General features: G+C 41.9%; 1 protein-coding gene across 3 annotated transcripts in view; it reads left to right on the top strand.

Annotated features, from left to right (window-relative positions):
- The window catches only part of SAMD12 (sterile alpha motif domain containing 12), a 480,276-nt gene extending 470,687 nt beyond the window's left edge, over positions 1-9,589 (top strand). For 2 of the 3 annotated variants that reach the window (XM_088844767.1, XM_055431826.2), the window contains exon 7: positions 1,452-9,589. Coding sequence is in view for 1 of the 3 variants with exons in the window: in XM_055431828.2 (XP_055287803.2) it covers positions 1,452-1,474 (23 nt within the window). In the remaining 2 variants the exon portion in view is untranslated. The remainder of the gene's footprint in view (positions 1-1,451) is intronic. The other variant, XM_055431828.2, reaches the window with a different exon arrangement.
- The last annotated feature ends 15,606 nt before the right edge of the window (positions 9,590-25,195 follow it).

The following is a 25,195-nucleotide window of genomic DNA, read 5'->3' as shown; positions in this document are numbered from 1 at the left end:
TTCCCATGTAGGTTTTTACAGAACACTGAGCAGAGTTCCCTGTGCTCTACAGTAGGTCCTTGTTGGTTATGCATTTTAAATATAACCATGTGGACATAAGTTTTGTATTGGGGTATATCATAACTGTTCACCATGTTGCTACATAATCATCATAATTATTACTTTAATGGCCATGTAATCATTCATCTTATTAATGTACTATAATTTACTTAACCTAAATTTTTAACAATAGGAAACTGGTTGTTTTCTACATTTTCCACTATTATAAATAACCTCTGGGTTGCACATTTGTGCGTATAGCTTCTTTCATTTTTTTAGAATATTTCCTTAGGATGCACTCCTAGAATGGGAACAGAGTCAATGAATGTGAATTTTTAATATTTTTTAAATAAATTGACACTAGTTTTCTAGCTTACAGTGCCACCAGCAAGATATTAATATTCTACTCTCATTACAGTCTTATCAGTAGTGTATATTATTTTATATTTAATGCACTGAAATAGCACCTTATGTTTGTCTGAAAAATCATAAGTTTTAATGAAATACTTATAAATTGTGCATTCTCTCATGTTTTGAAAAGCCTGTTTTAAAGCCTAGGAATTTTTTTTTTAAACAGTAAGAACTTTTGATTTCTCTCCATTGCCCAATAGTTTGGGGCATTAAATAAAGCTAATATAAAAATATTTTTCTGAGCAAAATATTCAGTTGTGCTCTTTTATTAACTAATTAGTGAAGACCTGTGTATATTGTATAGGATCTGTAGGAAGTACAGAGATAAAATAAAAGGCAATTAGAAAATGAAGTTTGAAAAATTAGACGAATCTGTATCAGCATTCCCAAGGTAAAGAGCACATTTGCCATTCAAGTAGTTCAATCTGCTCAGGTTTTAATGATTTTCTCTACCTAATCGCTAACCTACTCAGCCAGTCTGCCTTTTCAACTAACAAAGGCAGGTCCTCTACCCATGCTGCTTCCAATATTTCCTTCTAGGTTTTATCCTGGAAAGCTTCTTAATGCAGAATGAAGTCCCCCCACCGCCGACTTTACACATCACCGCCCCCCCCCGAAATGCTTCCACACCATTCCCAATATGATCTTCCAGATCAAGTAAATGCATGAAACCCCACAATGTACAGCATGGGTTCCCAAACCACAGCCCTGTCATAGGGTCGAATGCCAGTTCCAAGGATCTGATTTTCCCCTTCCTTGCATTCAAATTCGCGTGTCCCTGAGACAGGTATCTTCCATGCTCTGGGGGAAAAAAAAGGAAGGACGTTCCAAGAATACAGGCCATCATTGTATTTGCCTCGGAGTTGAATCACTGTTCCCTCCACTGTCGCTTTCTCTTTGACCTAAGGATGTTAAGGTTTGTTTGAGTATGATTATTGCTACATGCCAGTATATGGGAATATAAAGAAATTTATCGTGTTTTCTTCTTTTTCCTCTTGCAGCCTCAGCCGAGGGTTCTCCATAAACGCAGTTAGCCTTCCAAGCTGCTGTCCTGCCAGTCAATACGAAAATGGGCTGTTCCTCACAGAAAGACTAACTCATGGCACTGCCAGAAGATATCCTTGGAGCATTGACAGATTAACCAGATTAACTGAAAAACCACCCATTCAGTCAAGATTACGGGCTTTGGAAAATCTTAGTTTGCTCGGGGTTTTTAAATGAGGTGCATAATATACAGTGCCAACTTGTTCCAAGTGGTCATTGGCAGACCGTTAGCTGGAAGATCGCTTCCAGTTTTCATCACTGTGCATAACTGAGGCTCCCTTTGGGGAGCTGGCTGTGCCCTTCACTGCAGGTCCTGTTTTAGCATGGCAACTACTGGATTAGTTTATTGTGTGTGCAGATGGCATGATGTGTTAGAAAAAACAATTACAGCAGTCCTGCAATCTCAGTGGAAGTGTTCACAATATTATGCCCTGGTAGGAATATAGACACGTCTCGATTGTGTTAGTTCTGGTGTCTAAAGGTAGTCTGTCCAACTCTTCAGCACTTTACATGATAACCCTACACCGAAACGCATCAGCACGTTCAGTACATGTGAGAAAACAAGTCTTTTCTTCTTTCTTATAAATTTTGTCCTATTTTGGCTCAGACTGTCCAAGGTAAGACTCCACTCCCAGCATATACCCCATAGTTTGGGACAGATTGGTAAATATGGCCACAATACTGTTAGACTTAACCTCTTGACACTTTACTGGATTTCTTACAGCACCAAAGGGAGATAAAGATGGGCCTGGGGAATGGTGGTCGTTTCCTCTTGTTTCCTCTTCTTGGGCACAACTTAGCACAAGCACATCCACACACTCAAACACAGGAGGCTTCTAACTGGCCAGTGCACATAGTCTGTCTTTCTGTAGAAGAGTTCTTTCACCAAAAATGGGGGGAATGGCCATATTTTCATCTTAGACTATGGTGCATTGATAGTAAGGACAGCAGAATAAAGGGGTTTGACTTTAACACTTTGGAAAACTCTTTAGGTCAAGTTTTGAGCTCAGTTCTCTGAAGAGGAGAAAATAGCGTGACCCCCTGCATGTCCAGAGAGGCAAGAATTTCCAACCGCACACTGGGTTTCTTCCTCAGAAGAGAAGCTACTAGTCCTTTTTAATCCTATCTGGAATTACACCCATAACTAATATTTTTTACTATGTTTTACAACAAAGCACAGTCCTGGGATGTCAGTCAGCCCAGTTATTGCTTGTCTTTAGGAATTAGAGGAATGTTCACGTTGACTGACTCTATCATGCTTTAGGCATTTTTCCCCCTGAAAATATAAAGTTGACTGAATCAGAAACGCAGCCAAGTATGTTCCGTGTGCCCACAATCCCGGTCTGTGGCTCGCAGGCATAGGAGACTTTTCTTTAAATACACATAACAACCCTGGGACCCAGCCAGCACAAGCAAGCTTGGCATTTTAGAGGGTCACCAGACACACACTCATTGTCTGTTCTCCCCACATCTTTCCTCCCCTGCGGGTATCAGGAAATGCACAGCCCATTAGAAAACGTCCCCGCCTGAGATTTGGAAGCTTGACAGGGAAGGAGGGAGATCCAAAGGTGATTCGGGTGAGTCACTGGGCCGGATGACTCACCGCGAGCCTGCAGGCTGTGGAGCCAAAGACGGGAGCTTCCGAGAGGGAACTCACAGGAGCTTCGGTCACCACCGAGATCTGGCCCTTTGGTGGGTCAACATCAGGACCAACGCTGTAATTCTTTACAGATCCAAAATTAAGAGGCCAAAGCCTGGCTGCCAATGCCCCTGGACACCTCAGTCTCCACCACCCATCTCCTGAGGCTCAATTCCAACAGCAGAGCTCACACCAGTCTTTTCATTTCTTCTTTAGTCATCAAGTGTTTGTTGAGCATCTACTATATGCCAAGCAATGAGCTGGGACACTGTGGTTTACAAGGTAGGCTCTCCCTGCCCTTATATCTCCTCCTCCCAAACACTGTCCCAACCCCACCTTTTCCACAGTGAAAACTGAATTCAGACGGCATTCACTCCTCCAGAGCAATGTGGGGGAAACGGTCGTGCACAGTTCCCTTGACTGAGGAAGCAGGCAGCAGAGTGGGAGGTAATGGACAGTATCTGGCCATGTATTTGCATCCGTTATGTACAGCCAACCCTTCCAGCACCCAGATTTAGCTGATGAGAGCTTCCCAAAGCAAGTTTCAGTTGCTTCTTCATCCCTTATACAGAAACAGCCATTCGTCATTATGCTGGGTTCTCTGAAAGCCCAGTTCTGTAACTACTTCTGGGGACACAGAATTGGGCCTGACGAGCTCGACAGAACCACTGCTGGGTGCTGAGATACTGCAGCTGGGAATGCATTGGTTTAGCAGGGAACATTAATGACTGTTAACACCCTTGGAAAACCGAACATGCTTTATGGTGCAGATAGATATTCATTAAATGATGGTGATTCATCCTTACTTTGGCTTTTGCAAAATATGTTAGAACAAGTAAATAAGTAGAGTTGTCTAGGCCTTTCTTTTGAGTCAAAGTGTGCTGGACAGTTATTTAAAGATAGTGGCTGAAGGTGGAAAGAAGAGAGGACAAAGATGGAGACAATGAAAGAGCCCCATTGAAGATGGTTTCTCTAAAAAGGCCTTAATTCCTGGCACGTACCACATATTTGCATATGAACTTGTACTGTTTCCCAAACTGTCAACCTCTGTTTGAAATCATTAGAGGGCATGGTTTGGGAAACGTGGTGGCTTAAAACCTGAACAGTCATGACCTAAACCAGCAGAACTGGAGAAACGATTTCCTTCTCAGCCTTGGGATTCTTTGTTCTGTGCTGATCCACAGTTACCCATGGCTACTTCCTGCTGTGTTGTACCTTCTTCCCAAGATGCGTGTAGGACATTTTACCTCCCAGAGATGGCTCTGTTGAGTTTTGTTTAGTAGGAGGCAGGAAATGGGGAGGGAAAATATAAAGGCTTTGATGTCTAAGGGCTGTAAACTGTTGATGCATTAACTTTTCCTCTAACTTGTGCTGCACCTTTTATTAAAAGTCTGGCCCCTACACTCACACAGGAAAGGCACTCTTAGGAATGAACAGAAACGAATACTTATCAGACTCTCTGGGATGCCAAGGCGGATAAGCTCAGTTCCGGCTCCAAAACTGAATTTAAATATGCAGAGCATCGGTGGTTCTGCTAGGGCAAAAGCACATCACCTGAGTAGTTTAAGATGCACCTGGGGGACAGAGACACTATCAGCTTTCTTCTGGGTAATGGTGTGTCTTTGATTCCCTGCTTAGGCTCTGTGAGGTGTGTAACTGTGCCATCCACTTCTACCTCCAGATTACAGGGAAATAACCCAGAGTCCCTTCTCAGTTGCCCAGACAGAGGCGAATAGTCCTTCGTTCTGGGGGAATTAAGCCTCTTTTTTAACCTTCAAAGGGAAAGGAATATCAACCTTACGTGAGAATATAAACGAAGGGTTAAAACCTCTAATAGATGCACTCCCTTGTTTCTTGCAAATGCTTTCTTTGTCTGCAAATGTCATGTAATTGTTTTGGGATGGGAACAATACAAGTCTAATGGAAGAAAAGTTTTCAAGACCCCCCCAGTGCTTTCGTTTTACCAAAACCTCCTCTTCCAGTGCATTAGCAGCTTCATTCTTTGTGATCCTTTCCTCTGCATTCTTTAGAGTAATTTTGTTACTTGACAACTAGACTTAAAGCTGCCTGTCGTCTCTTTTTAAAAACTTAATCTTTAAAAAGACATCAATTCTTCTATGCCTTAAAGGCTGTTTTTATTCACCTCTCCCACACCCCCTCCACCTCACTTTCTTGCTTTTTTGTGGTTTTTTTTTTCTTTTAATCTCTTTCTTCTTTTCACATGGTTCCTTGGGTAGATTTCAAGCATTCTATAAAGAACTCAAACAGAGAAACATAGTTGTCACCTTTTTTCCCCACGACTGACTAAGAATTCCTTCTTAAGTTTGATCTTGGTGAAAGCTAGTTGCCCAAACAACACTGAGACACAGCTTCAAGGTCAAAGAGAATTGTATTCGCATTGTTTTGCTCTGGTGACTTACTCCAGGAAGGAGATGGGGAGCCTTGTTTTGAAGGTCAACCACCTGTGGGAAGCTTAAGGAAAAATTAGCCAAGGAGGTTATACCAGCCCTTAATAAAAAGCACAAAATAGAGTCTTCCCTGGAGATGCTCATTTGGGAAGATGGCTGGGAAGATGGTACACTGGTTTCTTCTGGCCATCATCTTGGCTCTGCAGGGAAAATTCTGGGCAAGTGTGGCAAGCACTAAGATCTGACCTTTTCTGGGTGAAATTTGCCTGTGACAGATAGAAGTGACGTTGAGTATGGGACTGGTTTTAGACATACTGCTCAACTGGAGAATTCCATGGACAGAGAAGCCTGGCGGCCTACCATCCGTGGGGTCGCACAGTCGGAAACGACTGAACGACTCACCCTGACTGACTCAACAGCACAGACTGAGAAATTACGAACACAGAACAGCAGAAAAGGGGTATAGAAGGCTCAGTAAATCTGGAGTTTCCATTGCCACATATTGGGCTATTTTAAAACCTTGCAGAGCCCCAAGCATCGTTACTTCAGAGCCTCCCTTCCGCAATTATATCAAGCACTAGAAGTCACCAATAGCTTAGGCCTCATAAAATTTCCAAGTAACCATATGACTTGCATTGAATTGCAGGTGACTGACTGGCATTATAGATATTTAAACATTACTTCTGATTATACAATATCTTTTTCAGACGTGGGAGCCAGTGGTTTGGGGTTTCATTGTTTGTTTCATTGTTGTCCTTGTTTTGCAAACCTCCAGCATTTATGGAAGCCTTAGAAAGGCTCTAAAGCCAGGCCTTTTTGCCTAAAGGACAGTGATTGAAACAGCCATTTGACGTAAACAAGGAGACTATTAAGCCAAAGTTGGAGATACTAACACCTAAAATCTTTAAGGCTGGTTGCCTTTTGCATTCTTTATAGACTTTTAAATTTCAACCATTTGGATCAAAGGAAATAAATAGGCTGCTTTCACGTGGCCTTGGCACATTAGCACACACAGCTACTACAGGTGGAATTCTAGGCTGGGTTGATGTGCCAAAGCACACAGATCTGCCTTATGTGGTCGTATTTAATCACCACCACCCACCCCCCCAATTCCTATGAAAATATATTCAAATGCTTTACTCACAAGAAAATTCTAAAATGAGACTCATTATTTAGATCATTGCTTCTCTCAGAGGAGGGGGTATTGCTTTTGTGACATAACCTTGAAGAAAATCACCAGTCATTAAATACCTTGACAGTCGCTCCTGTTCCAATCCACAAGCATACCCTGGTCTTCTCCCATCTCCCCAGAGGGCAGCCCAGCCTCCCTCTTAAGTAGCACTCGTGTTTAAAGCTCTAAAGTGTCTAAAGCTCTGAATAGCCTCCCTATTCAAGCATAATTCCAAAAATGCAATTTGAATTTTGAGTACCAACTTGGTGCTTGATATGATTCCCTAAATCAATTCTAATTCTTTATATCTATTTTCAGTGTTTTTTTTAAGCCACAATCAACTGCATTTATATGTTTGCATTGGTCACTTCCCACTCACTCTGTCGCAGCTTTTGAGCAAGCCTAGACGATAAAGAATCTGCCTGCAGTGCAAGAGACCAGGGTTTGATCCCTGGGTCGGAACGATCCCCTGGAGAAGGGAATGGCAACCCACTTCAGTATTCTTGCCTGGAGAATCCCATGGACAGAGGAACCTGGTGGGCTACAGTCCATGGGGTCGCAAAGAGTCGGAAACAACTGAGCAACTAACACGTTCATTTTTACACCAATTCCCATTTAAGACATTTGAGAAAAGACCAGAAATATTTCCCTGTGTACCAGCTGCAGAAGTTTTGAAGCCCATAACCAGGTTCTTTTTCACATCAAAAGGCCCCTGTTTATAGGTGGAAACTTTAAAGAGAAACAGGGGCGTGCAAGGGGGTAGTATTCACATTTGAACACTGGAACCTTTGTCTTTTTCATCATATAAATCTCTCTCCCATCACGTCACCCTTCTCTTTCTAAAAGCAGTAGCCTCTTTGCTGAGTGAGTGTTGACCTCCCACTTGGGGTAGTCGGGGTTCCACTTGCTTAAATACACTCAAAGAGAATCAGAAGGCTCTCAGGGGCTCTGAGTGATTCCAACACCCCTACTTTTCCTTCCCCAGTCAAAAAACGCTATCCTTATGTGGCCATGTTTGAGACCATGATTTAACAAGTGGAAGTTCCTATTTCAGAGAGCTGAATAAAGCCAGCTTCTTGACCCTGTCCTGTCTCAGTGATGATTGGCACAGAAGCAACTCATCTGCTGAAAAGCCAAGTAGCACAAATGTTTTGAAACGAATTCCGCTAAAACTCTTGTGTCACTCCATCATACCTGCTGTAGTTCCAGTTAATCCAACTATTTAATATCATTAGGTACCAAATTAAACAGCTGTACACAAAATTTTAGAAAAGATCAATATTGTAACATAATTACATATTTGCCATCAAAAGTACCCAAGAAAAGAAAGTATTGAACTGTTGTTTCTGTACTTGAATTATTCTTAGGATTCTGTGGAGAGTGGCACTGCTCTGATAAAGGGGAAACCGTTTCGAATTCAAGAATACTTGCATTCAAGAGAAATCGCGCGTCTCTCTGGGCCTTTGCTCATCTGTCTGGGATGTTACCTGTTTTGCCTTAGCAGACAGGGTTGTTTGGAGGCCAAATTGAGCTAAGGGGAGAAGCTATTCTGTATCACCAATGTCTGTGTATTCATCATGGTGAGCAGGGCCATGGGCTTTCATCAGTGAGTTCCTTTCCCTTGTATTATGCCTTTCCCTTATAGCTTTTTTTCCTGAGTCCATTCTGAGATGCTAAAAAGTAAAACACTAAGAAAGTAGCGATCAACATTTTTGGAAGCTACCAAATTATTTGAAGGAATGCTACTTAGGAAGGAACTTCAGTAGATGTTGTGGTACAACTTATAAAAATGGTAAAGGTAACTCAAGCATTTTGTATGCACGCACAATACATGAGGGCTGGTCTGCAGAACCTATGGCCAGGGTGACCATTTATCTCCACCTCCCAAAGATTTAGACCGCTGTGACCGAGCTGAGGGAGAGAGTTCGGGCTGGGCTGAGCGCAGGGGAAGATTGCCAATCTCCAGGTTAAAGAAAGCCAATGAAGTTGATGAATTGCGGGTCACAGGAAACAGCCACATCGAACTTCCTAGATGAGCTGGTGTCTTTGTGCTAGGAAAGGAAGAGGAAGAAAAATCACAGTATGTGAACTGAATATAAAATGAGTGCTTTCAGTTGCATATGAGTGGAAAAAATTCTGACCAAAAAAAAAAAGTTCACTATTTTGCAAACACTAACAAACATGGCTATAAAAGCACATTTCATAACACAAAAGCCTACGTAGATGGGAAACATTTTTATAGCTTCCTTAAGTGAGTAGTTAAACCAGCAGTCTGAAATCTCTTAGTCCCCTAAGAGTGGTTAATTAAATATTTTCCTTATTCATTGCCCACAACTGTGGGTTGTTGTTGTTGTTGTTTTTTCCTCTATGCACCCTAGAAAAATTCCCAAGACTAGACTTAAGGAGGACACAAGCTGGTTATGTAGTAAAATAAGAGTGCCTTTTCTGTTGGATGTTCATTTTAGTTCCCTGAGTTCCCAGGGCATACAATGTTTGGAAACTTCTTTCTCTAAACATAAGAATTATTGCACACCATGATTTTGAACTACCGATTTCCATATCTCAAGCAGCTATCAACTTGCCAATTCCCTTTGGGTCTTCTTTACATTTTTCTTATAATGTTTCCTTGTGTGCTCGGTTGTCCTCAAAAAGAGTTTTGGGGGTGGGGGGGCATGATTCTTTTTAAATTGATAGAAATGAAACTACAGATTTTTGCCCCCTTGTATCTGTGAGCATGATCTCTATCAGGCTTGAAAATCTGCTTTATCATTTTGTATATCTGACTATTTTGTATTCAGCATTACTTGATTCCTTATGTGCATGGCAATGTATTAAAATGTGGGATTTCTATTACCGTGTAAAAGTGTTTTGATTCTGATTTTCAACCTATATCCTTGGGAAAAAAAATTACATTAAACTTTTCATTTCTATTTTCTTCAGCTCATCAGCTTTGCAGAAGAAAAAAAGAAAGTTAACAGCGTTTCACTTTCCCTGTGTTAGCTAATGATGCAATTCATGGTGGAAAATTGTCCTCAATTATGCTGTGTTTCCTGGAGAAATAATATATGTGGAATGAATTGGTGGCCTCCCTCCAGCTCCCAGCACACAGAATTCCCCCAGCACCAAATCCCACCAGCATGATGGCTATTACCATTGAACACTTTCATGTGGAGCACAGCTGGGTAAAAGACACAGTTCTGTTCCTCCACAGAAACACTAACACCCTGGAAAGAGATGGCACAACAGATCCTGGCCTGCCAATTAACTTTCACCCCAGAGAGTCTTAAGTGCTTATCATTGCATGATTGATAGCATCCCCCAGCACCTCTATCGCCATCTCTCTCAGGTGATGACCAAGTGTCAGCTATCTGTATTTTATCAATTGAGATGCCTTCAAGTAACACCTGCCTAAGAGATCAGGATCTGAGGGCAGTTCTCTAGTTCAGCAAACATCTAGATATACTTCACTCTCAATCATGTATTTAAAAGACACCAACTTTTTTTTTTCCTCAGAAAAATCCACTGAGTAATACAATGCACCAAATATAAACAATAGACCATTTTATCTGCTCCAACCCCCCGTTTTCACCCTTCCCTTTCTCAAGGAAACATTGTAATGAGTACTTACAGCCACTATGACTTTGCTGAATATGATAAATTGCCTCAATTGATATTAGACACTTCCTTCCCCAAAAAGAAAAAGGACGCGTAAATCACATGAAAAAGAAAGGAAACACTCACCGCCTTTTCATTATTATTATTATTACATGTTTACAAGGAATCTAGTGTTTTGGGGGATTTGAGGGTTTTTGTTTTCCCCAGAAAAGGTTTCCAAAAACAAAACGTGTGAGAACCTTTTCCTTTAGTTTACTGACTGCACATATAAAAGTTCTAAAGCTGTCCACACACCCTATAACTCTAAAGGCACAATTTTCTCCCACTTTCTATTCACACAAGTTATGAACATGGAAAACGGGGCATGTTTTTTTGTCGGTGAACTTCTTCAGAAGATGTAAAACTAGACCCGTACAAACCCCACTCCTCTTTGTCCTGACTTTTCTTGGATCATTTTTGGCTATTTTTCCTTCCTTTTTATTTTTTTGGTCCATTCCTCATCATTTCCTTCCTTCCCTCTGCCACTTCTCTGACTTTACCTTACTGCTCCCTTTCTGTGTGCTTCTCTTGATACCTTTCTCTGCCTTACCATCCAACACCTCTATCTTATCTCCTTCTCTCTCCCTTTTTCCATCTCAATCTCTAACCTACTTTACCTTTCTCCTTTCTTTCCCCTCTCCGTGGGGTAGGACACTCATTTGTATTTGTATCTCCATCTCTTGGTATGTAAGAGTTGCTCAACAACGTTAGGCGAACTGAATTAAACTTGGTTCCTAATTCTTCCCACCTTATTTCCGTCCTTTCTGCTGAGCCTACCAACTGCCATGAGCTCTTCGTTAAGCAAATGAACTCATGGTAATAAAGATGAAAGCCAGACGTGTTTTCAGAGGTGGGAGTTTTCAGAGGTGGGTGAATGGTAGCAGGTTACCCAAGCCAAGAGTATGCACATTTCCCTAAGCACCACTTCGCCAGTACAAAGGAAGCTTTCCTGCCATCTCTGCATTTCAGGAACTCATGCTTGCCTGGGGAAATGTGGTGGCCATATTTGAACCAAGGGTAGATACGATCATACAGAGTGAAGTAAGTGAGAAAGAGAAAAACAAATATCATACATTAACACATAGGGCTTCCTGGTGGCTCAGATGCTAAAGAATCCACCTGCAATGCAGGAGGCTCGGGTTCAATCCTGGTGTTAAAGGAATATCTCCTGGAGAAGGGACTGGCTACCCACTCCAGTATTCTTGCCTGGAAAATCCCATGGACAGAGGAGCCTGGCAGGCTGCAGTCTATGGAGTCACAAAGAGTTGGACACGACTGAGCAACTTAGGTACTTAAGGGGAATCTGAAAAAAAACTGGCATAGATGATTTTATTTACCAAGCAAAAATAGGGACATAGCAACTGTGAAATACAAATATAACAGACATAGAAAACAAACATATGGATACCAAGGGAGAAGTGGGGGTGGGATGAATTGGGAGCTTGGGATTGACGTACATATACTACTGATACCAAGTATACTTGGTATACTGCATAGCACAGGGAACTCTACTCAGTGCTCTGTGGTGACCTGAATGGGAAGGAAATCCAAAAAAAAGGGGATAAAGCTGATTCACTTTGCTGTACTGCAGAGACTAACACAACACTCACTGTAAAGCAACTACACTCTAATTCAGTTCAGTTCTAATTAGAAGGATAGTTACGTCATGAGAAGTTCACTGTCAGAGAGTTATGTGTTATATGACCCAGCAATCCCACTCCTAGGCATGTATCCTGAGGAAACAAAAATTGAAAGAGACACATGTATCGCATTGTTCATTGCAGCACTATTTACAATGGCTAGAACATGGAAGCAGCCTAGATGTCCATCGACAGATGAATGGATAAAGAAGTTGTGGTATAGATACACAGTGGAATATTACTCAACCATTAAAAGGAACACATTTGAGTCTGCTCTAATGAGGTGGATGAACCTAGAACCTATTATACAGAGTGAAGTGACTCAGAAAGAGGAAGATAAATACCATATTCTAACACAAATATACAGAAGCTAGAAAAATGGTACTGAAGAATTTATTTATAGTGCAACAATGGAGAAACAGAGAATAGACTTATGGACGTGGGGAGAGGGGAGGAGAGGGTGAGATGTATGGAAAGAGTAACATGAAAACTTACATTACCATGTGTAAAATAGATAGCCAATGGGAATTTTCTGTATGGCTCAGGAAACTCAAACAGGAGCTCTGTATCAACCTAGAGGGGAGGGAAATGGGAGGGAGTTTCAAAAGGGTGGACATATATGTATACCTATATGACCAACCTTGATAGTATATTAAAAAGCAGAGACATTACTTTGCCAACCAAGGTCCGTCTAGTCAAGGCAATGGTTTTTCCCGTGGTCATGTATGGATGTGAGAGTTGGACTGTGAAGAAGGCTGATCGCCGAAGAATCGATGCTTTTGAACTGTGGTGTTGGAGAAGACTCTTGCGAGTCCCTTATACTGCAAGGAGATCCAACCAGTCCATTCTAGAGGAGATCAATCCTGGATGTTCATTGGAGGGACTGATGCTAAAGCTGAAACTCCAATACTTTGGCCACCTCATGCGACGAGTTGACTCACTGGAAAAGACTCTGATGCTGGGAAAGGTTGGGGGCGGGAGGAGAAGGGGACGACAGAGAATGAGATGGCTGGATGGCATCACCGACTCTGTGGACATGAGTTTGAGTGAACTCCGGGAGTTGGTGATGGACAGGGAGGCCTGGCGTGCTGTGATTCATGGGGTCGCGGAGAGTCGGACACGACTGAGCGACTGAACTGAACTGAACTGAACTGATGGTTGATTCATGGTGAGGTCTGACAGAAAACAGCAAAATTTTGTAAAGCAATTATCCTTCAATAAAAAATAATTTTAAAAAAAGAATTAGGTGTTAACTTAGGATGATTCAGAATCATATAAAATCCCTTCAGAGGACCCACTAAATGTATGCTGCTGTGCTAGGTCTTTTGTTCCAGAGAAAGCAGTCCACAGTTAAGGAGACTTCTTCTGGTGATTATGAGATCATTAGGATTGTTAATACTTTCTCTTTTACAGAAATCTATTTTTATGGCATATAGATATACATGCATTGTAAAATAGCTTTCTGTTATCTTTCATGATTTTGTACGTACATTGATGAAATCAACTAAAAGAATAGCTTTAAAGTGCCTTTCCAGCAACGTTCTTTTATTTTTGTCAGCAACTGGGGAGATGTAAGAGGGAGTGGATAATGAAAAGTGTATACAGTTGTTTCACAAGAGAAGATATCCCCCTTCTCATGAGAAATGGACACTTGATAGATTCCTTTTTTTCTCTCATGTCTTTTTGTTAGTTTTAAATATAATGTAATTAGGTCTCCCATTGCCCAATCTCTAGAGGGAAGTCCAACAGTGAAATAAAACTGTAAACAAACACATTTCCAGATTTTATTTTGCCCTTCATGAAGCTTCCAAAGCAGAAAGTGTGAGTCAGAGTGTGATTATGTGTTATACAGAAAATATCTTAAAAGTCCTTTTTCCAGTGTATACCATCCTCCTCTTCCGTCCAGAACAGTGGCTTCCCTTCCTTAGACCCGATCATCCCACTCTGCCCCTCAACCAAGAACTCTGCCAGCCACCAGACTCTTCTGGTTCTCAGTTCAGTCACTCAGTCGTGTCCGATTCTTTGCGACTCCATGGATTGCCACATGCCAGGCCTCTCTGTCCATCACCAACTCCCAGAGTTAACTCAAACTCATGTCCATTGAGTCAGTGATGCCATCCAACCATCTCATCCTCTGTTGCCCCCTTCTCTTCCCGCCTTCAATCTTTCCCAGCATCAGGGTCTTTTCAAATGGGTCAGCTCTTCACATTAGGTGGCCAAAGTATTGGAGCTTCCGCTTCAGCATCAGTCCTTCCAATAAATATTCAGGACTGATTTCCTTTAGGATGGACTGGTTGGATCTCCTTGCAGTCCAAGGGACTTTCAAGAGTCTTCAACACCACAGTTCAAAAGCATCAATTGTTCAGTGTTCAGCTTTCTTTATGGTCCAACTCTCACATCCATATGTGACCACTGGAAAAACCATAGCCTTGACTAGACTGACCTTTGTGTCAAAGTGATGTCTCTGCTTTTTAACATGCTGTCTAGGTTGTCTAGGTTTTCTAGGCTGTCTAGCTTTCTTCCAAGGAGCAAGTATCTTTTAATTTCATGGCTTCAGTCACCGTCTGCAGTAAGTTTGGAGCCCCCCCAAAAATAAAGTCTGTCACTGTTTCCACTGTTTCCTCATCTATTTGCCATGAAGTGATGGGACCAGATGCCATGATCTTAGTTTTCTGAATGTTGAGCTTTAAGCCAACTTTTTCACTCTCCTCTTCCACTTTCATCAAGAGGCTCTTTAGTTCTTCTTCACTTTCTGCCATGAGGGTGGTGTCATCTGCATATCTGAGGTTATTGATATTTCTTCCAGCAATCTTGATTCCAGCTTGTGCTTCTTCCAGCCCAGCATTCCTCATGATGTACTCTGCATACAAGTGAAATAAGCAGGGTGACAATATACAGCCTTGATATACTCCTTTCCCAATTTGGAACCAGTCTGTTATTCCATGTCCAGTTCTAATTGTTGCTTCCTGACTGGCATACAGGTTTCTCAGGAGGCAGGTCAGGTGGTCTGGTATTCCCATCTCTTTCAGAATGTTCCACAGTTTGTTGTGATCCACACAGTCAAAGGCTTTGGCATAGTCAATAAAGAAGAAGTAAATGTTTTTCTGGAACTCTTTTGCTTTTTCGATGATCCAGCAGATGTTGGCAATTTGATCTCTGGTTCCTCTGCCTTTTCTAAATCCAGCTTGAACATCTGGAAGTTCGTGTTTCATATACTATGAAGCCTGGCTTGGAGAATTTTGAGCAGTACTTCACTAGCGTGTGAGGTGAGTACAGTCGTCCAGTAGTTTGAGCATTCTTTGGCGTTGCCTTTCTTTGGGATTGGAATGAAGACTGATCTTTTCCTTTTCCTTCTGGTTCTGGTCTCCCACTAAACTCTCTTTCCTTCCATTTGCATTGCTTTAAGTCCCAGTGCCTATCCCTGTAATCTTCCCATTTTTGCTTTCCCCACTCTGTTTTCCTATGCCTACTACCCTCATTGTACCTCACAGAAGCTAGTAAACATTCGCTTTTCTTTAGTGATCAAAGGAAGATAGAGGATGTGATAATGCAATATTTTTCCTTAATAATTTTCTTTATTGAGTTTTCTTAATAAGTCTTGCCCCAGAACTGTAACATAGATGATCCAAAAAATGAAGAGTAACAGATGGCTAATGTGGCTGTTGCCTTAGATAGTTCAGATTCTCTCTCCAGAAAGCAAGCTGTAGGGAGTTTGAAATCATTTTTGTTTATTCATTGAGCAATCATAGATGGATCTTGTGCTATTTGTTCTGTGTACCAGGAACAGTACCTGGTATTTGGTTAAGTGTTGGTGACTTAGAGATGAAGGACATTCTCCCTGCCTTAAAGATCTTACATCCTAAGATACAGAAAATAAGGAGCTCAACAAAAAATAAGGGATAAAAATCCCATATGAAACATGCAAATATCTCTGCTGCTGCTAAGTCACTTCAGTCGTGTCCGACTCTGTGCGACCCCATAGACGGAAGCCCACCAGGCTCCCCCATCCCTGGGATTCTCCAGGCAAGAACACTGGAGTGGGTTGCACTCATTCTCAGATACTGGGACTAAGGAGAGAGGCAGAAATGCTCCATGTTGAGTCAGCTGTGAAAACATGATATATTTACCCCACTCTTAGACACACATGATGCATGTTAACATATTAAAGGCTCTGAGAAGGATTGCAGATTATAGTTTGCAAATATATATATATATATAATATATATCTATTCAGCATAGCATTTTCAAAATTCATTCAAGCCTCAGCTATTTGTCCCCTGAGAGTACTAACAAATGGTGCATGGAAGATGCACATGGGGAAATGCTGTTTTAAATCCATCGTTAGTTTGGTGACAATGTGTTATCTTGACCAATGACTATAAAGTCCCTCAGGAAATAAGTGATGCAAAAGATGGGCCTGCTAGAAGGTGGTAGACATCTAAGGGCCATAAAATGGGATAAGAACTTGTCTGTTTCTATTAATTAATTGTGAAGTGACAGAACAACAATACTTTGGCCACCTGATGCAAAGAGCTGACTCATTTGAAAAGACCCTGATGCTGGGAAAGACTGAGGGCAGCAGGAGAAGGGGACGACAGAGGATGAGATGGTTGGATGGCATCACCAACTCAATGGGACATGGGTTTGGGTAGACTCCAGCAGTTGGTGATGGACAGGTAGGCCTGGCGTGCTGTGGTTCATGGGGTTGCAAAGAGTCAGACACAACAGAGCAACTGAACTGAACTGACTGAATTGTGAAGCAACTGCTACATAATCTACCTATGAGCCTATCACATCCTAGCCCTGCCACGAACATAAAGGGAAAGGGGAAAACAGTAATGTGACTTTGGCCAAGTCTCACACACCTCTGGATTTTTATTTTAATTTGGCTGTGCCAGGTAATAGATGTGGCACATGGGATCTTCCATGTTCATTGTGGCATACAGGGATTTTAGTTTTGCCATGTGAGATCCAGTTCCCAGAACAGAATCAAACCCAGGCCCCCTGCATTGGGAATGTAGAGTCTTAGTCATTGGACCACCAGCGAAGTCCCTGGATTTTAATTTTTTATTTTGAAATATTAGCAGTTTGGAATAGATGGGCTCTAAAGATTGCTGGGAGAAATATCAATAACCTCAGATATGCAGATGATACCACCCTTATGGCAGAAAGTGAAGAGGAACTCAAAAGCCTCTTGATGAAAGTGAAAGAGGAGAGTGAAAAGGTTGGCTTGAAGCTCAACATTCAGAAAACAAAGATCATGACATCTGGTCCCATCACTTCATGGGAAATAGATGGGGAAACAGTGTCAGACTTTATTTTTTTGGGCTCCAAAATCACTGCAGATGCTGATTGAGCCAGGAAATTAAGACGCTTACTCCTTGGAAGGAAAGTTATGACCAACCTAGATAGCATATTAAAAAGCAGAGACATTACTTTGCCAACCAAGGTCCGTCTAGTCAAGGCTATGGTTTTTCCCGTGGTCATGTATGGATGTGAGAGTTGGACTGTGAAGAAAGCTGATCGCCGAAGAATTGATGCTTTTGAACTGTGGTGCTGGAGAAGACTCTTGAGAGTCCCTTGGACTGCAAGGAGATCCAACCAGTCCATTCTAACGGAGATCAATCCTGGGTGTTCATTGGAAGGACTGATGCTAAAGCTGAAACTGCAATACTTTGGCCACCTCATGCATCGAGTTGACTCACTAGAAAAGAGTCTGATGCTAGGAGGGATTGGGGGTGGGAGAAGAAGGGGACGACAGAGAATGAGATGGCTGGATGGCATCACTGACTCGATGGACATGAGTTTGAGTGAACTCTGGAAGTTGGTGATGGACAGGGAGGCCTGGCGTGCTGTGATTCATGGGGTCGCAAAGAGTCGGACACGACTGAGCGACTGAACTGAACTGAACTGAATATGCTTTTGTAGCACAACCTTTTAAGTATAACTATAATTTGTACCACATTATTTCCAAATTTTGCTTTAAAAAAATAAGTATACAAAAGTATCTAGAAGCTCCACTCAACTGTACCTTGGCTTCCTTCTTAAGACTAAAGAAGACTTTTTATATTACATGGTTTTGTCACACAAATTTTATGGGAGATTTTCAAAGGAAACAAATTGAACCATAATTTGAGCAATTGCACAAGCACATAGGCTACAGGCAGTCACCTCACTGACATGAACAGGTGCTGGTTTTTATTGGTTAAGCCAAAAATCTTTTTAAAAAATTATTCTTGGACACAATGGGAACTGGGAGGGGGAAAAGCAGTCTTTCAAAGAATTAGAAAAAAAAATGGTGTATCAAATCTGCCACTTTGGTATGATTCCTTTGATGACACTGTTCAAAACTTAAATTAGTGGATTTAGAGAGAGGCTGAATCCAAAACTATATTTTAAAGAAGCATTCATAAAAGTGTACACTAACGTGACTATATTTCTCAAAGTGCATTGGTCTATGCATTTAACAGTGATAGAAATGAATGAGGGAGGGAAGGAGGAAGAAGCTGGAAATGTTTCTAAGAAAGACCCAATCCTGCTTCGTCCATCTTGATTTCCTCACGGATGCCCCACAAGACGGATAAATCTTTTCCCTGTTTTCCCTCTGGATTTTTCTCCATGACATTCCAAAATCATTCCGTGGTGCATGAAAACAGGATAATCTCTTTAAAAAGATTTTTATATATTTTATTTCATTTTAGAGAACGAAAATTGTTATCGTGAGTATCGGTCCAGATGAGTATGTGATAATAGTCTCTGAAACAGTTTAATTGACTGACCCTAACAAAAACAATAGCTCCATTAACTGAGTGCTTGCCATGGGTGGAGCATTCTATAGGTTACGTCATTGAATCCTCACAATATTTTTAGATATTATTATTTCCATTTCACAAGTGAATTAAGAGAATTTAAAGGGATTAAATTCTTAGGTCAGACTGCATAACTGACTTGACTCTCTCTGACCAGGAAACACAAAATCTCAACCATTGGAATGTACACACATTAATAGAGCATGTACTATACACATTAATTGAGCACTAATTGAGTACTAAATGACTAATCCCTCACATCCGTTGTCCTTGACATCTTCAAAGTCACAAGTTCTTTTGAAACTCTTCTGAAAGCCATGGATGTTCTTGTCCAAAAGTGTACCCAACATACAAATCTTTACATACATTTTCAAGAGGTTCAAGAGCCTTCTGAACCTCATCCCACTTTAAGAATGCTTCCCTTAAGTAACAAAACAGAATTTACTTGGTGAAGGTGAGATGAGAGCAGAAGAAATGGAGCCAGCAATGTTTTGGCCTTTAGTAAACAGCAAACGTCTTCTCACAGGAAGGAGGGAGACAGTCATGATTCGTTCCACAAGTAGTTACTGAGTGCCTCCCATGGGAAACGCCATGGTAGACCCTGGGAATACACCAGGAAATTGTGCAGACAAGGTTCAGTCCTCATGGAGACTGTTTGGGAAGGGAGACAAGGAGATAAACAGGCATCAGATTTGCAGTCCTCATTCTGCATTTTTGAGCCTCTCACTATTTCTAAGGGTCCCTAAAAGACCAGTTAACTTAGTTTTGGATCTCTGTCGAAAAGGTATATATGACTATCGCATGGTTTCTGTCCCAATGTGTGAAGCTGAAAATATAATGAGCGCTTCGGTTAAAAATATTTTTCTATATTGCCTTTGGTAAACCGAGGAAGGAGGTGGACCCACTCTTTCAAATGTTGATTCCAACATCTGTCCTCTGAAATCACCATTAATGTATTCTCTTCAAATTAGGACTTTTGATTTTCTGTAGATAACAAGAATATTAGCTATGCTTTTTTGTGTTGTTTCTGTTAAAATTTTAAACACCTTCTTTTTGTTCAATGTATTGTTCAATTCAGCTGAGGTTGGGGGTGAGACGTCTGTAGGAAACCAAAAACATATTCTGTGTGCTCAGATGGAATCATTTCAAGCTTGTCAAGTCTTTTTTTTTTTAGGTTTATATGAATGCTTTTATTTATTCATAACCCATTTATATCCACAAAGTAGTTGAGCCAATTCACAAGAAAATATACCATAAAATAGCAAGTTATAAATAAACTAAAATCAGAACCAGAGAAATTGCACAGTAACTAGAAGATCAAGACAAGGATGTAGGCTGAAGCCCATCTCCGTTGGCCATCATTATTAAAGAGGAGCCATAAATTTCACGTCAACATCAGAGGCAAGCACAGTAAGCTGATATAAGATTTACAACATCCCTAAAACTAAACATGGATGTCTAGTGGAGAAGAATACAAACGTCATGTGAATTTTTAACATAAAACAGAAATTGTGCTCACACTGCTTAGGGTTATGCCTCCAACCCCTGGGAGTATGAGTTCAGTCTTCTCTGATGATAAGACTGAAAAAACTGGAGAAGGAACACCTTGGGGGAAGTCAAGTTTTCCTTCCCACTTGAGTCTGAGAAAATTTTCTTAATGCATATTTCTAGATAGGACCCTGCGTGAAGCTATAAACAATGTCCCTATAGCACATCCCAGGGGCTCAGATGGTAAAGAATCTGCCTGCAATGCAGGAGACCTGGGTTGGAATATCTGAGTCAGGAAGATCCCCTGGAGGAGGGCATGGCAGCCCACTCCAGTATTCTTGCCTGGAGAAATCCATGGACGGAGGAGCCTGGCAGACTATAGTCTACGGCCTTGCACAGAGTCAGACACAACTGAGCAGCTAACACTATAGCACATGCAATAAAGGTTTTCACACAGCAGCTTCTTATCACGTCTATCAAAGGTAGCAAAGGACACAGCAACTATGTGCAACCAGGTGGAAAAAAAATTCTGTGTGGCCAAAAGTCATGTGATCTCTATTTATGAGCTCATGAAATCTGCAGGCTGCCTAGAGGATTGAGAATAAGGACTAATCAAGATCATCTGCTCATGACTAGAGCCGCCTAGCAACCAACCTCAGTTATGACAACAGTCATGTTTGGAGCGCTTGTAATACGGCAGGCACTTGAATGCACTGTATAAGTAATTCTTGCAATAACTCTCCAAGTCTTTCAGATACTAGAAACTTTCAGATAGTAGGCCCATAGAGCAAAGGAATATGAGTCAGCGCTCACTAGCCAGGATGAGTCCCCGGATCTGTCGATGGTTAGGGACTGGTGTGGGGGAATAGGGGACCTCCCTGGTAGCTCAGATGGTAAAAAAAAAAAAATCTGCCTGCAATGTGGAAAACCAGGGTTCAATCCCCGGGTCAGGAAGATCTCCTGGAGAAGGGAATGGCAACCCACTCCAGTATTCTTGCCTGGAGAATCCCATGGACAGAGGAGCCTGGCGGGCTATAGTCCATGAGGTCACACAGAGTTGGACATGCTGAGTGACTCACACTGGGGGAATGGGCCATGCATGTACTTTTGAGGTTTACCTTTTAGGCCTGTATGACTGCAGACCTTTGTCTCTCACCTTCTGTAGCTCAGTCATCTATTCCTCAAGTGCTACAAAGCAGCAAATGTAGATTGTAAACATTTCTGGCCTGCCTCTCCCCCACCAGCAGCCATGAGTGAGAAGGAGACATATATTCCCATTCCTCAGCTGATCTCGAGAGAAAGAGCAGTAGATTCAAACACAGAACGCTAACGAAGCTGGCCGGCACCCTGTCCAAAGGGCCATTTGAGCACCCACTTCCCCTCAAGAGCCACAGAAGGGGGCTGACTTGGAGGCCAGATGCTACCATCTAGTTTGTAAACTGTCCAGAGCTGAGAACACCACCTTCAGGCTGCCCAGGCACTGGGCTGAGCCTCCAATGCAGTAGTGCTTTGCAGCCACAAATTGTGTTTCTGAATTTAGTTCTTAATGTGATTTGTCACGTGATTTTCTCTTTATGGACAAGAGCAAGTGGTGATGGGAGATGCTGGTCTGGGCTGTCCAGATGCTGCCACGTGGTCTTATGCAGTAGCAGGAATCTGAGAGCATTAGGCATTATCCAGGTCCATCCTTACCTTATCTGCACCCACAGTGTTGATGCCAAACTCTTACCTGACCCCTAACTGCTTGAGCCAGACTGTAAACCATACCATCCCACTCCTGCCTCTTCTGGATTAAACCAGAACTTGACTTAAGCTATGGGGAGAAGGCCTCTTTCACCTGGGCCCTACACTAGTAAGGAGATGGTCTTCAAAATGTAGAGGAGGGAACCTGAGGCCAAAAGTTAAGTTGCTCAGTCATGTCCAACTCTTTGCAACCCCATGGACTGTAGCCCACCAGGCTCCTCTGTCCCTGGGATTTCCCAGGCAAGAATACGGGAGTGGGGTGCCATTTCTTTCTCCACAGGATCTTCCTGATCCAGGGATCAAACCCGTATCTTCTGCATTGCAGGCAGATTCTTTACCTGCTAAGCCACCATGGAGGGCACAAAATCAGTTTTATACATATACTGTGTGCGTGCTAAATTGCCTCCAATCATGTCAGACTCTTTGCAACCCTAGGGACTGTGGCCCACCATGCTCCTCTGTCCATGGGATTCTCCAGATAAGAATACTAGTGTGGGTTGCCACGCCCTCCTCCAGGGCATCTTCCTGACACAGGGATCAAATCCATGTCTCTTACATCTCCTGCATTGGCAGGCTGGTTCTTTACCACTAGCATCACCCAGGAAGCCCCAGTGTCTTCAAAATTAGTGGAGGAAACCTGAGGCTGAAGGACAGGAGAAAAGGCAGCTTTCCAGAAGAGAGTGCTAAGAAAAGACAGGGCTTTTGATGTCTTCGCTTCCCTTACTCTAAACATCTCTCCAACTAGAGTGGCCAATCATATCAGATGTCCCTGAAGACTTCAATCTTGAGATTCCCTGCTTTCACACAGAACATCTGTGGAGCCACCACTGATTCTGACCAGTTATTCCAAGGACTCCCCTCTATTGCCCATCACAGGATGGACTGGCACTTGCAAACTGTCAACAGAAGTGATGATGTTCCCCTGAGCTCCTGGCAGTAGCAATGAACAGTCAGACTGCCTCCTTCTGTTCTTCTCTGCCAAGCATCCAAGGCCACTTTGGAGGCCACACATGCCAGATGGTGAGGCTACAAAGAGATGCTCCACCTGCATCAGACTTTATATGTGCAAGAAATAGAACTGTACTGCACAAGCCAAGATTTCAGGAGTTGTCTGCTATGGCACTTAGCATTAGTTATTCTGGCTAATTCAATATGAGAAATGTGTAAAAAAAAAAAAAAACTGTTTGGAAAATCATACAGTAGGCCCTGGAAGATGGTCTGTGCATGCTAAGTCGCTTTAGTTGTGTCCGACTCTTTGGGACGATATGGACTATAGCTCGCCAGGCTTCTCTGTCCATGGGAATCTCCAGGCAAGAATACTGGAGTGGGCTGCCATGCCCTTTTCCAGGCAATCTTCTCAACCCAAGGATTGAACCCACATCTCTTTTGCCTCTTGCATCGGCAGGCAGAATCTTTATTGTTAGCGCCACCTGGGAATTCCATCCAAAAGAAAGAATAAGCGGTATATTATTCTTAACTGCCCTTCACTTTTTCATGAAATATAGAAATTGTGTATATGACCTTAAATTTTCTTCTTTTCTTTCTCAATGGAACATGGAATTGTTTGGCCTGAAATAAGGTTGATCATTATTAACAATTAATTTGACATTATTAATATCAATTCAAGTCTTAGCTACATTACACTGATGGTACTTATACATCTTAACTCTAGTCTCAGAACATGGATTGTTTCATCTTCCACTTATAAAATAAGAAGATAAAAAAATAAAAGATTCATAGAATTGACTGAACACAACTGGATGGTCAAAACTAGACTGCAAGATTACAGGAAGTCCTTCCAGGTGATGGTTTCAAATTTTCTGATTTATGAAAGTTTGAATTCAGCAAACCAACAGGGGGTAAGAGAGGTTTGGGGGAAAGTGTATGGCAATGTGTTTGCACCAGATGGGAGCATATAAACTGGCATGAATATCTACCACCTGGGCTTCTGAAAAGGCCTCCTGCCTTGCTGTTTTCTATACCTAGAATTCTCTCTTACCAGATCATCATGTAGCTATTTCTTTCTCAACATTCTGTTTTCCCTCAAATGCCACCTAAGTAGGAAAGTCTTTTTTTAATCACTCAGGTAACCACTCTCCCCACCCCCCCACACAAACAACAACAAAAAGAGCTATAATGGATTGGGGGCAAAGGGGGGACAGATGAGGAAAATTTGAATTTCACTACATATTAAATAATATTGTAACTATTAAGTTTTCTGAGCATCCTAATGTCATGTGGTTATACAGGTGAATATCCTATTCTTGGACTTCCTGGTGGCTTCATGGTAAAGAATCTGCCTGCAATGCAGGAGCCATAGGAAGCACGAGTTTGATCCCTGGGTTGGGAAAATCCTCTAGAGGAGGGCATGGCAACCCACTCCAGTATTCTTGCCTGGAGAATCCCATTGACAGAGGAGCATGGTGGGCTACAATCCAAAGGGTTGCAAAGAGTCAAACACAACTGATACGATTTAGCAAAAATGCATCCTATATTTGGGCTCTTTCCATTTCATCAAGTCACTCTGGCAAACATTGCCCCATTGAAACCCTCAGGTAAATCCTACAAACAGGTAAAATGATTAGCCTGTCAGCAGACAAGGGAGCCAAAATACAGGAAGGATCACAAGACTTGCCCAAGGTTATGCAGAACTAAGGTTTGAACCCTCTTTTCCTGACTTGAAACAATTTGCCCTTTTTGCTATACATCATACCATCTAAAAATATTACCATTATTAACCAAGAATTACAACATTTTTAATTGCCAAATGAGTTACATATTTATACATATACAGATACATATATTCGTCAAAATCACATCCCTAAATAGTCTGTCACAGAAAACAGAAAGATAGAGGCTTGTAATGTACAGACAACTTATTTTGTCTTTGAGATGGAGGTTGTAGGGGCACTGATTTTGAGCTAAGCCTCTGGGTCCTTTAAAGCAAGTATTTTTGTTCTTTAATCCACCAGCTTGACCTTCTGCACCTTCACCTCTGTAAAGACAGTCAGCGGGTGGCCCCAGAGCTCTAACATTGCACCCTGACAATGCCCAGTACCTTGCAAGCTGCACAGAGACCTGCCTCAATCAATACTTGAACAGAAAGAAAACCTGGGAAAAAAATTTTCTAAGCATTGCAAGGAATAGTG

This window comes from Moschus berezovskii, chromosome 16 (genome assembly GCF_049115385.1).
Source record: "Moschus berezovskii isolate FMDL1 chromosome 16, NW_MosBer_1.0, whole genome shotgun sequence".
NCBI classification, from domain to species: Eukaryota; Metazoa; Chordata; class Mammalia; order Artiodactyla; family Moschidae; genus Moschus; species Moschus berezovskii.
Note: the sequence above shows the minus strand (reverse complement) of the source record. Positions and strands in the feature narration are given on the sequence as shown.